Source organism: Kogia breviceps, chromosome 1 (genome assembly GCF_026419965.1).
Source record: "Kogia breviceps isolate mKogBre1 chromosome 1, mKogBre1 haplotype 1, whole genome shotgun sequence".
NCBI lineage: Eukaryota > Metazoa > Chordata > Mammalia > Artiodactyla > Physeteridae > Kogia > Kogia breviceps.
In genome coordinates, this window is record NC_081310.1 from 34,150,321 (window position 1) to 34,166,441 (window position 16,121).

The following is a 16,121-nucleotide window of genomic DNA, read 5'->3' on the forward strand; positions in this document are numbered from 1 at the left end:
TACTATTCTAGTTTAATAATAAAAATACGTCTAATAAATGTAGAAATGTGTAATAAATAAGCTGTTTTCATCACAAATAACAGCCTTTCTAACTTAAGACTTATTACCCTTTCAACTTATTGCAATGTTCTTATTAATGAACCTACACACACAAGCCTGAGGTTTTTTTTTTAAAGACTATCTACACTATATTTGACAGAAGTCCAAACACACAAACCAAAAACATCCATGAGACTCCAGGGCTAGCTTTTGACACTAAAGCTTGACTTGTTAGTGTCTTGGGAAAGCTGATTTTCCAATGCAGTGAGTTAGCATCAGATTTAATAAGACTACCCTTACGCTGATCTGAATTCCTTTAAAGCTTTTGCCTTCCTTTTGTTATGATTATTTTTAAATATCAGTTTATGACTGAGCAAACCCACAGAATCAGGGCATCTCTTAACATTGTAAGGCCAAAAAGTACAGTAACAATGATATAGATTGTACTGTTATTTTCTTTATTAAAGATAATTTTATTCTGAATTTAAGTATTTTTGTACAAAAAACAACAGGTTTACTTTTCTATGACTAACATAATGAGTAACATCTACATTATTGTTTACTGGATGACAACTATGGTTGTCTTCTCAGCTCTTCAGAAAACAACAAAAGTTTCTCCCTCAGTAAATATGAAACAGAATATGTTATTCTATACCAAGCTGAGTAATCATTTAGGTTATAGAAAATTATGCTCTGCAGAAGATCCAACAATGATTATAGATTACTACTACAATGAATCCACTACAATGACATATGGAGTTTTCACAAAAGATGGTCTTGAGACTTATTAAGTACAGCGAGCTTTTTGTTATAGATCATAGGAAAGAAAAGGGCAAAAAACCCTGACCAAACAGTATCAAGGCCTTAAAGTCTCAAGCAGTTATGACTTTTTGAAAACATTTGGAGTTTTATGATTATAAAACTATTTCCTGACTGAAAGTTGAAAATTATAGAAAAAATACCCTAATATCTTTACCTAAGATAGAACCACAATAAATACTGGTATATACTAGTTTTCAGTGACTTTCTTAATTCTAATATTAACAGCTAACTTTGGAGGATGTTTTAAAATATGCATTTTTAAATTTAGAGGCTAAGTATAAAACATTATTAAGATACTGTACTTGTGCCATAAAGGTTTGCTCTAGTTTGTGATAATGCAGCCTCAAGTATTCAAATATTTACCAAATGTAGCATCTTGGAAGGAAGCATGTTATGAGGAACACAATATTTGTTTAAATATTTTCATTTCTTTTTCCTTAATAGCAAATTGGTTAGAATCAAAAAAGATAGTACAGTTTTGCTATATGATGCTGTATTTTTCATCTTTATGTTTCTGAAACGCTGATTTTTATGTTCCATATTTCTTGAAAATTAAATATTTTAGCTTACAGATGTTGAAGATCTATTTATCAACCATAGTGAATTAATAGGTTAGGACAGCGGTCCCAAGAATTTTAGATTTTAGAAAGGTTCAGAAGTAAATCTGTGGGACTTGGGACTTCCCTTGTGGTGCAGTGGTTAAGAATCCACCTGCCAATTCAGGGGACATGGGTTCGAACCCTGGTCCAGGAAGATCCCACATGCCGTGGAGCAGCTAAGCCCGTGCATCACAACTACTGAGCCTGTGCTCTAGAGCCCACGGGCCACAACTACTGAGCCCGAGTGCCACAACTACTGAAGCCTGCGTTCCTAGAGTCCATGCTCTGCAACAAGAGAAGCCACTGCAATGAGAAGCCCGCACACCGCAATGAAGAGTAGCCCCCGCTCGCCGCAACTAGAGAAAGCCCGCGTGTAGCAATGAAGACCCAACGCAGCCAAAAATAAATAAATAAATACATAAATGAATTAATTTATTTTTTTAAAGTAAATCTGTGGGACTGATATTAAATGTAAATCAACTGACACCTACTATTATTGTTTTATAAAAGAAAGGCCATTTTAAGGCTAAAAATGTGAGAAAGATGATCTCAAAATAAAGATACACCTTCCCAACATTAAAACACTTTACATTTACAACTCCTCCCCAGTTCTGGTCTCTTTCTTCTATTTCCTCTCTCACTTTCACCCCCCCCACACACACACACACCACACACACACACCCCCCACACGTTTTTCTTTTCCCTCTCTTCCATTTTAGTGAAAACCAGTGAAAGCTTTATCATACCCCAGTGGACCAGCATATTCTGGAATCCCTAGCCTCAGCTATCTTCTGTATCTATCCTCAATGAGTATAGTTTAATAGCCCTGGCAAAGTCATACTTTCTTTGTGTCTCAGAGTCTGAATTTATAGACACTAATAATGTGGTATGGTATAATACAAAGAACATTGGATAAGGGCCAAGAGACCTGGGTTCTCCTTCTAGTTCTGATACTAACAGAAATATGCAACCTTCTAAAGGTATTTTAACATCTGTTGGTCTCAGATTCTTCAACTGTAAAATGAAACAAATCTAAGATTTATTCAAGTTCTAACATTCCTCAAATACAAATCTATAATTAATACCATTACCTCATAAAGCTGTTGAAATAACTATCCCCTAAAACTGCAGAATAATAGCAATATACAGAGGTCATCTTTTAAAAATTACATAGCAATTCTAAATGAATATTGTATCAAAATTTAATAAATTCAACATATATCAATTAAAACCAATTCCCTCTAACCCCTCTTCCCCAAATCTCTACTTCCCTCTTATATCACTGCCCCCTCATTATCAGAAAATAGCTATGGGAATTCAGGGTTGCCATAGCTCAAACACAGTCAAGAAACATCATCAAAATTTATCACGCTATTGTGGAAATATTCTAGGAATATAGTTGCTTTTTCTTCATTTTTGAAATGCTTCTTTTCACTAGGAGTGCACCCTGATATCCTTGCTTTGGGACTCTAGTTTGTCTTGCATTTAAAGGTACACATGCTTTGTCTTTTATTTTCTTCTCAGCTCCTGACATTATGACCTTAAGCACTAGTTTTCATAAATTCTAAAGTATCACAAAAGACTTATGGTTTGATTTTACATGGAATGTGCCATCCTTTTTGAAGTCCTATATCATTTTGTTTACTACTTAACCACTGAAACATTATGAAGCCTTAAACAGCTTATTATCAGAGCCTGTTCACTATCAGGAAAACTCTTTGTCACTGGCTTCCGTCACACCTTGTATCTGATTAACGCACTACAGGGTAACACAGAGCTACATAGATCTGCTTTGTGTTTTAACGTAACTGATGGAAAACTGATGGAAAACAGATTTTCCTTTCTCCTTTAACGTGGCAGCCCCCTAATTGAGAATGTAATATGGTTTATTTAATACAATTCTTCATAGTAAATTAAAGCAGATCTAGAGTAATTTAGTTGCTCATTAAGATTAAGGTAGTAGCTGCTAAAAAGATGCCTTTTATAGCTTAGAAAATACTTCTCCCAATGATATGTATATATTATCTATATTTATCTAACACATAATTAAACACACATACATAATGGAGTTGTTGACTTTTATGCACATACTACCTATTTCTCAATAGTACTGTCCCAAATGTTGCCCTTTAGTCTTGACTATGGCATTTTCTAACCAGACCTCAAAGTACAATTATCTCCTCAACCTCTGTTGAAAGCACTGAGGAGGCTCATCTGTGTAGTATCATTTCAAATATCATGTCCACAGAGTAAAAGATATAACAAATAAAATTTATTTAAGCAAGGAATCATGACTTTTCTTTCATACCATGCTTGTGTTTTTTTTTTTTAATCCAACTGCTGACAATTAAAAAAACCAATAAAGTAACATGCATAATACTGGCAGGGAATACACACACATGCATATATATATATATATATATATATATATATATATATGCATGTAAATTCTAATAAACTAGAAAAATATCTTAAATTTCTGCCTTTCAGATTCATGCAATATAAAAATGAACTCCAGAAGAGGGCTAACCACTAAAACCAACTGGGTTTATCTCACGAAACCCAATTTGACTGTATGGAATTGAGAAATAAACATCAAACTTACAAATCTGAGAAATGAAAATTTGCCAAGACTGTAAAACAAGCAAGAACCAACTCCACCTGCTTTGGAAAGAACATTTTAGTTCTGTCAACAACTCACTTGAAAATCCTCGTTCTGTGCCCATAACCAACCTGCAAGCCAATTAAAAGTAAAAACCTTCTACCCATTTTACCAATCCCTACCCATCCATGGTTTTGAAATCCTATCCTGAAATAACCTGAGTTTTAAGCTAACCCTAATCCTAACCCTATGAAGCTTTCTCTATAACTTCCCTTTCAAGATATTATAAGACATTTAAAAAAAGTGTTCTCCCTTGCTGGACGTTTATTAATAAATCCACCTTTTCTGTCTGACACAGGCTTCCCCTGGTAATTTTTGTGGGGACTATAACAGTTGATCTCTTAGAGGTTACATGTAAACCTACATTAGTTTATCTCACTTCAATATACCAGTCTTACTAAATATAATTGTGTCCCTCCTAGAATGAAGATAACACCTTGTTTTCGTAGTTTAAAATAATTCCAGATGATTATAATACACACAATTTGCCAATGATCAAAATTAAGAATTAAAAGAGAAAAAGCTGCCATTCAAAATCTTAGTGACACAAACCTGCGTTAGTATCAAATCACATGTAGGCCTGTGGCTGGCTAGAAAGACAACAGACACATCAGTATTTTACCAGAGAAACTAGGTACATTCCCTTCTCCATAAACATCCTGTAGATACAATGTGCAATACATTAGTACAGAATATCTATTGACAGCCCATGTAGTAATACTGCTCCTGAAAGGCCAGTTCATGTCTAGACGACAGTATCCTGGTGTGTAGATTGTAAACATTTATATTCTAGAGATTTCATGTTGTTTTTAATTCCCAGTGTCAACCTTAGTTGTCTGGAACACAGTATGTGCTTAATAAACATGTATTAAATGTTTGACAACCCAGTAATGTCAGGGGAGGAAACTGTTTACTAATTGGGGAGGAATTTGAGGTTCTCAAATACTTCATACAAAGCTGAGGAAGGACTGAGGGATAAAAATCTAACTGGGTTTTAAGAAGCTCTCTATGTATAGAGGGTTCTGATCTTCCCTTGATGATCTTCAAGGCTTGGAAGAGAAAAGGCAATGATCAATTGCTGTATAATTCCCTTGGAAGATGAGGAAGCTAGGCTCCTCTCTCCTGGCCTCCCTTCTCCTCTCTGCAGCTACCCCATTCCCTGCCTCCCAAAGCTACATGCAAAGCCTAGTCAGACAGGCAAAAATTTGCTGATGAGGCCACAGAGACTACATCACCAAACATGTAATCCTCTATGGTACAAAGAGTACTATGAACACATATCTGTTTCAATTCACCAATTGAGGGCCTGGGCCTAAATACATTAAACACTTTATCACTAATGTAACATTTCTACAATTTGGGGAAAGAATACTTTACCACAGAAGGCATATTTCCCTAAGGTTTGCAAGGCATCTAATTTTTCTTGGTATTATTCCATGATGTTTGTCTTGAGTGCAAGAAGTTTGCTTTCTTAAAGATAAATCACCTTAAGCTACAAATATTCCCATTCCTTCTATATTTTTTTGATCATAGCCATGCCAAGAATACTTGGAAATCAAAATCTAGAGGTAAAAAAGAGTCAAGATATCATCCACTTCCATTTTAGGCAGGTTCTAACAAACTGTTTTAGAAAGTTGGTTATTTAGCTGTTACTAATGTTAACTGGACAGACTTCACATTCTCCCTTGACAGCCTATTTCTAGTGTTTCATCATCTTTGCTGTGTCTAATCAAAGTTTCTCCTGTTTCAAATTAAGTCAATTTCCTCTTGTTTTACTCTTTAAAAAGATTTGGGACAAGCAAATAACACCCTGCATCGTGATCAGTAATAGAGTCTGAGCTCAAAGAACTAAAGAATGGCAGCTACGTCCCAAGTGGACCTGAGAAGCTGCCTTTTTACTGATGCATTAAAATGCCCCACTCCTCAAATTTCTTCCAAAGGAGGCCCAGAAAACCAGGAGTATAACTTTGGTCTGAGGTTAGTCTGGTTTGGTTTGATAAATTGAGTCCAAATCCAAATTAGTCACCACAGATTCAGAACATGGGTAATTTAACTCATGGGGCACTTCTACACTAGCAAAGGTAGCTTCCTATTTCTCTACACTGTCCTAATCAACACCTTTCAGTAAAGTGACCTATTCTGTTAACTTCCCTGACATGAAGTCTTAAAATGCCAAATTTAGCCATTTTGCAGGACAATCTTAAAGTAAACTACAAATAGAAATATGTCTGGCCCAAATATATATTCCAAATAACTTTCCAGAGTTAAAATCCAAACTGTGAACAGATTATCTTCCCATACCATTTAAAAAGTTGAACAGAGAATACCATAAATAATTAACTGTACTAAGGAAAGGAAACGTTGATCCAGATATTTAATCTATATATAAACTTCACAACTTGGTGTGAATTTTGGTTTAGTTTGAACAAAACATATTGAGTGACCATCATGTGGCAGATGCTTCATATTTATTTTCTCTAACTTCTTTAATCCTCAGAAGTGTCACTGTAAACTAAATCTTCAAAAAATTAAATAAATTGCCTGAGATTATTCAGCAGGTGAGAGAACTAGAATCAGTTGTATTCTAAATGCAGTACTCTATTGGATCAAGTTGCCACTTCATAGAGGCCAAAAGTTGAATCTAAGATCAGAATCCCTACTCAACTGAGAAGGGAAGAAAAATATTTTGGGAAGAAGCTGCTCCTGGTGGTGCAGTTTCCTATTACCAAGATAAAATTGAGCCAGGGCCTTGAATCCTACAATGTGTATAATAGCAGAAAGGTAAAAAAACATTCTTCTAGCAGAACATGAGATGTTTCCAGAGTCTGGTGCCCACCTATCAGCTGTATTGGACTACTTCTTTTCTTCTAAGAACCTCAGCTATGACTATGACTCAGTTGAGTAGCACAGCATAGGACTTCCAGATCACATTAATAATTCACATGTGAATATCTTTAAATATTCTCAGTTTAACAACTCTAGTATTTCTGAGTATCTTTTTAGACTTAAGTTTTTTTTTTTGTTTTTTGTTTTTTTTTTTTTTGCGATACGCGGGCTTCTCACTGTTGTGGCCTCTCCCGTTGGGGAGCGCAGGCTCCGGATGCGCTGGCTCAGCGGCCCTGGCTCACGGGCCCAGCCACTCCGCGCCATGTGGGATCTTCCCGGACCAGGGCACGAACCCGTGTCCCCTGCATCGGCAGGCGGGTTCTCAACCACTGCGCCACCAGGGAAGCCCTAGACTTAAGTTTTACAAAGTATGAAATGAAACAATCTAAAATTACTTGGCACCACATCAAATACTTACTTTGTAAGCCCAGTGTAGAGAGGTATAGAGAGATTAGGTGAACTTTCAGATTACTTGTTCAAATTTGTTTTATACTAACTCACATGATCAGACAGCATCTTAGGGAACCACATAGAGCTAGCTGAATTATCACCAGTTTCATTTTGCTGATTCTTCTTGGAGGTCCTCTAATTCACAAGGCTTTGTATGAATGTAATAATCTAAAATAATTTTCTTTGTGATTTTATATTTTAACTCTGACCAGGATTTATAAGTTCTTGCAAGGAGGGTAGGATCAACAAAGTAAAATGAAGACTAAAAATATTCATTGGATTTAGAAAAATGAAGGTAAAGGTGACTTTCATAAGTACCACTTCAATGCAGTAATGGAGGCAGAAGCAAGAATTGGTAGAAAGAAGAAAGGGGAATGTAGAAAGGAGGATGGGAAAGTGAAGAAATGAAGGAAGTAATATGTAGACTTTTTTTCGAAATGTTGATTCTAGAGAGAAAGAGAGAGCTAGGACAGAAGACACAGGGTGGGGATAACTCTTGTTTAAGATGAGAGCCTTGAGCCCAGAGCTTAGAAATAATTGGGAATGAAAATTTTATCTTATGACAAATAAATTCACATTTTAGAATAAATATTTTTATAAGACTAAGCTGGCCTTTTGGAAGTATCACTAGCCTGTATTCTAAACCAAACATACCTAATACATAAATCTAAACATATTTTTACCTTCCATCTACTTTTTCTCAAAAGAAGGTAATTTTAAAATATGATAAAAGCAATTCATAACAGACTGACATCTCTCTCTTCCTCATTGCTTAAGGTAAGACAATCAGATATAGAACTTTAAGAAGTTTCTTACTCTTATACTATATACTTTTACATACAACAATGACACTAGTGATCTAGAAAATAGTACATGAGTCATGATATTGTTCATAAACCCTGTGATCAGTGGCTTATATGTATGAAACATCTTGGTGAAGCAAGGATTTAATACATAAAGCTTCCCTATTTTAATTTAGCTATCAAAGCTAAAATGTCAAGATTTAGTTTTAAACCAGGAATGGCTTAAACATTTAGTTTTAAACCAGTAATGATATATTTTGTCAAATCCAAAAGAACAGATGAAATCAAATAAGATGAATTTCTAAAATAAAATGCGTGAAATGGACCAGAAAGTACCTGGTGGTAATCTGACTTTGTAATGAATCACTAGCAGAAATGCCAACTTAGAGGATTTCAAGGAAGATGTTAATTGATTCTTTAAACTGCTATTCTGATCCTTTTAAAACACTTAAGTAAAATTTTGAAAAACTACTGTATAGACTATAATCAAGAAATTTTTTACAGAATGAGCCAAAATAAACAGTGTAAATCCAGTCCAAAGAAGGCAGTAGAGTGTGCATGTTTGTATGCCACAGGTGAGAAAAATATTCAAAGTAATCCAGCATCTACCACATCCCAGGTACAAGGGTCAAGTCCAGGCAGAAGGGCAGCACAATGTCTGAAGAAAAGTCTTCACAGTGAGCAAGTTTCTGATCCAGGGCTCAGATTATACCTCTGATCGAATTCTTACAGTTACATATACTTTAAAAACTTCTAAAGTCATGAATAACATTAAAATTTGGGTGTGTTTCATCATTCCAAAGCAACTTATAAAACAAATCTATGTCTACAACAAAAATTATCAAAGAATTTAAAAAATAGTTGATATAAGATTTGATTTATTAAAAAAATGTAATGGTCAAACTGCAAAGTTGACTGTGTTGAGTTTTGGCAAAACTGTCATCAAACTCCCTGCTTCTCTGCAATAATTTTTCTGAAAAACAAGTGATTCTGAGATGGCATTTAGAACAGATCTAAAACTCTGAACATGTATAAAACCTCTTTAAGTAAGGAGCTTATACTTAAAAGTTGAAAGCCAAAGGTCTTAATAATGTTTAAACAGTGAATTTAGTGGGCAAAAGACCTAAACAGACATTTCTCCGAAGAAGACATACAGATAGTCAACAGGCTATAAAAAGACGCTCAACACTGCTATTAGAGAAATGCAAATCAAAACTACAATGAGGTACCACCTCACACCAGTCAGAATGGCCATCATTAAAAAGTCTACAAGTAACAAATGCTGGAGATGGTGTCAAGAAAAGGGAACCCTCCCACACTGTTGGTGGGAATGTAAGCTGGTACAGCCACATGGGAAACAGTATGGAGGTTCCTCAAAAAACTAAAAATAGAGTTGCCATATGATCAAGCCATCCCATTCCTGGGCATATATGGGGATAAAACTATAATTCAAAAAGAAACATGCATCCCTATGTCCATAGCAGCACCATTCACAATAGCCAAGACAGGGAAACAACCTAAATGTCCATCGACAGATGAATGGATAAAGAAGATGTGGTACACATATACAATGGAATACTACTCAGCCATAAAAAAGAATGTAATAATGTCCTTTGCAGCAACATGGGTGGACCCAGAGATTATCATACTAAATGAGGTAAATCAGAAAGAGAAACACAAATACCATACGATATCACTTTTTTGTGGAATCTAAAATATGACACAAATGAACTTATCTACAAAACAGAACCAGACTCACATACATAGAGAATAGACTTGTGGTTGCCAAGGGGGTTAGAGAGGAATGGAGTGGGAGTTTGGGGTTAGCAGATGCAAACTAGTATACATGGAATGGATAAACAACAAGGTCCTACTGTATAGCACAGGGAACTATATTCAATATGCTGTAATAAACCATAATGAAAACAATATTAAAAACAATGTATGTATATGTACAAATGAATCACTTTGCTTACAGCAGAAATTAACACAACATTGTAAATCAACTATACTTCAATTAAAAAGTGAATTTAGTATCATTGCACCTTCTGAACTTTACCAAAATTCAAATTCAATGCGTACATTGAATGCAAAGTTCTAAACAGGTGTACAATGTCTCTTTCGCCCCACAAAATAAAGACTACTATACTTTGTGTAGGAAGAAAAATTACTTACCGCTATAATATCTAATGTATTATCGCAGACTTTTCGGATTTCATTATTTTTATCATGCATCAGATCTATGAGATATGCTGGAGCCTCTAAATAAAAAGTGGTTAAAGAAACAAACTGTGTTTGAGATTGCAGCTATTCAATCATGTTAGAGTATCCTGCATTTCTCTAAATTCAAATGTTAATCTGAAATTTAACTTCAAATTTTAAAATAAAATCATTACTACAAGATGACCAAAAATATTTAATATTTCATTTATTTAAAAAACATGGATAATAGGGATAAGAAATGGGGGGAAAAAACTAGATAAAAATGGGTAAGGAAAACAGAGCCAGTAAATCTCAGAACATCCAAGGCCATTTTTTTTTTTTTTTTTTTTGTGGTATGCGGTCCTCTCACTGCTGTGGCCTCTCCCGTTGCAGAGCACAGGTTCCAGATGCACAGGCTCAGCGGCCATGGCTCACAGGCCCAGCCACTCCGCGGCATGTGGGATCTTCCTGGACCGGGGCACAAACCCGTGTCCCCTGCATCTGCAGGCGGATTCTCAACCACTGCGCCACCAGGGAAGCCCCAAGGCCATGTTTTTGAAACCATGAAACTTGTGAAAGTAACTGAAGAAGGTGCTCTACAGATGCATAGTTGTAAAACTTTGATTGACCTGACCCTCCTAAAAGTTCAGAAAAATTAATTTCACACAAAAATTTACATACAAAAAATTTCACACAACAGAAAAGAATCATAGTCAAATTCCATATATGGGTATGGTTATTATAAGGAAGAGAAAACATAAGACATTTTCACATAAAAGCTGAAAGTTGCAACCCTAATATTTCAAAAAGAAATAAAAGAATTTAAGAAATCAATAGATATATATGAAGGAACAATATGAATCAGAATTAGAAAATTCAGAGAAATAATTCCAGCAATAACTAAAAATAAACATAAAAATCATTTCAAATATATAAAAACTAAGTTTATAGTAATGCAAGAGTAAATAAAAGCAACAGATAAAACTCTAAGTTAAACAGAAGGTAAAAAAGACAATTTGTAAAATTTTTTTAAATGAAAAGAAATTTAAAAGATTAGAAAATGACAGATACTAAAGATAGGCAAAGAAGATCCAACATAATATTGATAGAAATTCTAAAGAAGACAACCAAAGCAACAGAACAAATACTATAAAGTACAACTCAAGAAAATTTGCCTAAAATTAAAAAAAAAAGACAAAACTATATACTGAAAGACTATGTTTGCATACTTGGAAAAATCAAGCAAGGATGATGAACACCAAGTCAAATTCTAATACAACTACTTGGCTTTAAAAAAACCCAGAAACATACTTTGGTCTTCCTGGCAACAAAATCAAGTCACTTATAAGGGGAAAAAAAGTAAATTGTCATCAGACTTTATGACAGATAATTAGCAGACTACAGACTTCTCATTGGCAGCAATTCAAGGTGGAAAAATACCTTCAAATTGCTGAGGGAAATAACTGGAAATCTAGAATTCCATATTCTGCTGAATTATTATTAAAGAGGATAAACTAGTTATTTTCAGATACATATATATTTATTATTCATAGAGTTCACTAAGCAGTATAAGAGAATATAATCAATTATGAAAGAAAATCAATGCAGAAAAATAGAGGAACTGAATTCAGGAAAAAACAGTAAATGAGGAAACATACTATACTATTTAACATACTATAAATCCTAAATAAGCACTGGTTTTTAAAAAGGGATAATCAATATAATAATTTTAAAATGTTATAAAAATTTTATGTTATAAAAATGAGGTGAAATTACAATACTAGAGAGCAACAAATAACATGGACGATGGAAGTGGAGACATTAGACTTACAAGTAGAAGAACAGATATATTCGTTTAGAACTTGGTGAGAATGCACATTGAACTTTAAGACTAACACAAAAGAAAAGAAATGGAATGTATAAATAACAAGTAGGGGAAAAGGGAAGAATAAAGAAAAATCAATAAAGAAACCTCAATGGATCTGAAAGAGGCAGTGAAGAAAGAGAAAGCTATAATCTCCAATACTTAAAGTTGTTCTTGGTTAAAACTATTTGAAACAAAGGCCACAAGTTTCTAATAAGAAACTCTAGCACATGTGTATAAGCAAATGACATTTTTTGAGGCAATGATTATAATACCAAAAAAATTTTATCAAGTTTCATAGCAAGTGGCAAAGACAGAGGTTAACCCAGATCTTCTATTCATCAGTGCTTTACGATTTTTTGGGGGGTGGGGAATAAAAGGGATATACTTAAAATGTAGAAAAATATACAGAAAAATATATCTGTGTACACTCAAATTCATTTTTAGAAAAATCTGTAAAGAATATGGTGTTTATTGACTCTTTACTGGAATGTAACTTCTATTACAGTAGGGACTTGGTCTATTTTGTTCACTATGGTACCCCTAGCTCTGAGAATATAACAGGTGCTCAATAAACTTTTATTTAATAAATAAATAAATAAGACCTACTCTACATACCACCCATGGATTTTGTGAGGATAAGATGAAAATAAAATTCTTAGGAAACTCTTAGGAATTCTCAGGGGGAATCTAAAAGGATCTAGTCTAATTTGGGTTGTTTTATTTTTCATGCTGAAACTGTTGGGATTATATGAAAATTAATTATTATTATAGCAATGGTTCTCAATTCCTATGAGTTGTGCTGAGAGCCATTTTTAATATTTCAAACATCTTAATATAAATCATATATTTACCTAAAATAAGTCTACACCAACCATATCAAAATGTCATTTCTTTCATTCCATTAAAAATTTTACCAAATAATGTTGATCAGATTTTCTAACTTAAAAAATTGGAAAAAGCAATGATTTCCTGACTAATAAATTTTATTTAAAATATTTAAGGGCTTCCCTGGTGGCACAGTGGTTAAGAATCTGCCTGCTGATGCAGGGGACATGGGTTCGAGCCCTGGTCCAGGAAGATCCCACATGCCGTGGAGCAACTAAGCCCATGAGACACAACGACTGAGCCTGTGCTCTAGAGCCTGCGAGCCACAGCTACTGAAGCCCACACGCCTAGAGCCTGTGCTCCACAACAAGAGAAGCCACCGCAATGAGAAGCCTGTGCACTGCAATGAAGAGTAGCCCTCGCTCGCCGCAACTAGAGAAAGCGGCACGCAGCAAGAAAGACCCAATGCAGCCAAAAATAAATAAACAAATAAATGTATAAAATATTTAAGTATATTGGTTTCATAAAGAAAAATCACAGTAAAATGCTTTAAATTATGGTGAAATATTTAAATAATAATTTTAAACTATGTTACAAAATATGAGACATACTCAAATATCATTGACATCAACAAAAATCCTGTTTTTTGAAAACCAAAATATTGGGCTAAAGTCCTTCAGCAATCTTTACCCAATCTTAAGACATGGACTAAAGCATCAGATCTAATATTCCTTGATACTTTTGTAAAAATTTTAATTCAGCAGATCTTTTATATCCCACTCCCACCATTATCAACATGTTATATTCTTCAGAATAACTATTTTAAAAGTATTGACTTTAGATTCAATGGCTTAACAAAAATCGCACTTGGGAGAAAATGAAAAGAAAGTTACACTGAGAAGAAAAAATCAAATACAAGTAGCCTTAATAGTGTGAGCTTTGGTAATAAGGTACTGAGAGTACATTTAAAACAGACCAGAGTAGAGGTAACACTTATTCACTGTGTGTCAGGCACTTGGTACGTATTTTAAACGCTTCATTCTTTAGTCCTAAGGAAGAAACACTATGAGATGACACATAAACAAGGGGCTGTCTTCCAAAGAAGTTACCTAGAAAAAACTATACTTTCACTTTGTTTTCTAATATGTGTTTCTTACAGTGACTTCTGGAGTTATATAAACCTTCTCTACATAAAATATTCTTTTAGAGATTCTCTCATCCCAGAAAAGCATATTAAAGGCTCCAAGAAGACCCTGCAGAAAGAATATCTGTTTAACTCAGTGTTTTCCAAACTCATTTATCACAGAATCTTTTTTCATTAAGCAACTATTAATTCTAAAGGAACACATTCCATGGAACGCAGCTGAAAAGTTATTCCAATGATGTTAATTAACATTGCTCAAAAGTGTATTTCGAATTTATCTTTCTGGGAGAGTTAGTTTATAAGCCACATTTAAAAAATATTTATTACTTTATGATAAAAAGAGTTCTCTCTAGTGAAGCTGTTACAGCAAAATAGTATTTGCATTTTGACAGCCCTTAGTAAAATGAACATGTCTCAATTAAACTTGCTTTAATCAGACTTGACTCTTGGAGACCTTATATGGTTCCAGAAATTCAACTTGTCCTCAAAAGCAAGGCAATGTTAATACTTAAAGCATGTGTTATAGGCTCTGAACACCAGAGGAGCCTCAAAATGTTTTGAGCAATAGCCCAGTGTATACAAAAGTATCCTGGGCTTCCCTGGTGGCGCAGTGGTTGAGAGTCCACCTGCCGATGCAGGGGATGCGGGTTCGTGCCCCGGTCTGGGAAGATCCTTTATGCCGCGGAGCGGCTGGGCCCGTGAGCCATGGACGCTGAGCCTGCGTGTCCGGAGCCTGTGCTCCGCAACGGGGGAGGCCACAGCAGTGAGAGGCCCGTGTACCGCAAAAAAAAAAAAAAAAAAAAAAAAGTATCCCAATTAAATTTTAAAAGAGCATTAACCATATAGATACATGAATTCATTGACTAAAACAAGTTCTAACCACATGGCAGGTACTATGTTAAGTTTTGGGTATGGATAAAAGGAAGACAAAGCCAGTCCTTGAGCTAGAGGGGCTCAAAATCTTTTGGTGGAGACAGGCATATAAATACATAATTTAAAGTACTTTATTAGAGGTGAAAAATAAAGAAATTACTCCCAATGGTAAGAAGGTAGGCACAGGATTAGAAAGGCTTAATTGAGAAGATGGCTTCTAAACTTATCTTTGATGAGCTGGAGACTGTCAGGTAAAAAAAAAAGGAGAAAAATGCATCTGAGTTTGACAAGGCATACGAAGAGGGAATAAGTTATGACAGTATGACAGGGAGGGTAATGTCTGATAAATGATGAGAAATTTGGTATGCTAAGAGAAACTGTGTATTATAAGGTTAAAGGGCAACTTTGGAAAAACAGGTTAAGGTCAGGTTATGAAGAGCTATATGCAAAAAACAATTTAGATTTTTCATATGGGTAATGAACAATTTTATGCAGTATTTGAAAGCAGTTTTTCTTTTTGTACACAAATAAGCAGACCACCACAATTAAAAAAAAAACAAAAATCACTAAGATTCAGCTTAGATACCACATCCACTGCTAGGCTTTCATGACATTCCCAGACTTGGTTTATATATATCCTCTCCTGTGCCTGATGTACATACTTTTATGACATTGATTACACTGGATTTTAATCTTACATTGATTTACTTGTCTAGTCTTCCAATTAGACTATAAACTCCTTGAGTACAGGGACTGACACTTTTATATGTCCAGCACTTAAAACAGTATCTGTTAGATGGTCAGAACTTGATAAATGTTTGCAAAATAAATGAATGATTAATTATGTGTAGTAAAAGAGACAGCAGACACAACATTTTCAACTAAGGGACTGGGTGGATGACACTTATTATCAGCCACGAATACAGAAGGTAGACTTTTTGAGAGGTAG

At 34.7% G+C, this 16,121-nt stretch overlaps 1 protein-coding gene across 2 annotated transcripts in view; it reads right to left on the reverse strand.

The window, feature by feature from the left end:
- The window catches only part of KIFAP3 (kinesin associated protein 3), a 160,249-nt gene that overhangs the window by 38,707 nt on the left and 105,421 nt on the right, over positions 1 to 16,121 (reverse strand). For both annotated transcript variants that reach the window (XM_059042201.2, XM_067030492.1), the window contains exon 17: positions 10,437 to 10,522. In XM_059042201.2, the coding sequence (XP_058898184.1) occupies positions 10,437 to 10,522 (86 nt within the window). The remainder of the gene's footprint in view (positions 1 to 10,436; positions 10,523 to 16,121) is intronic.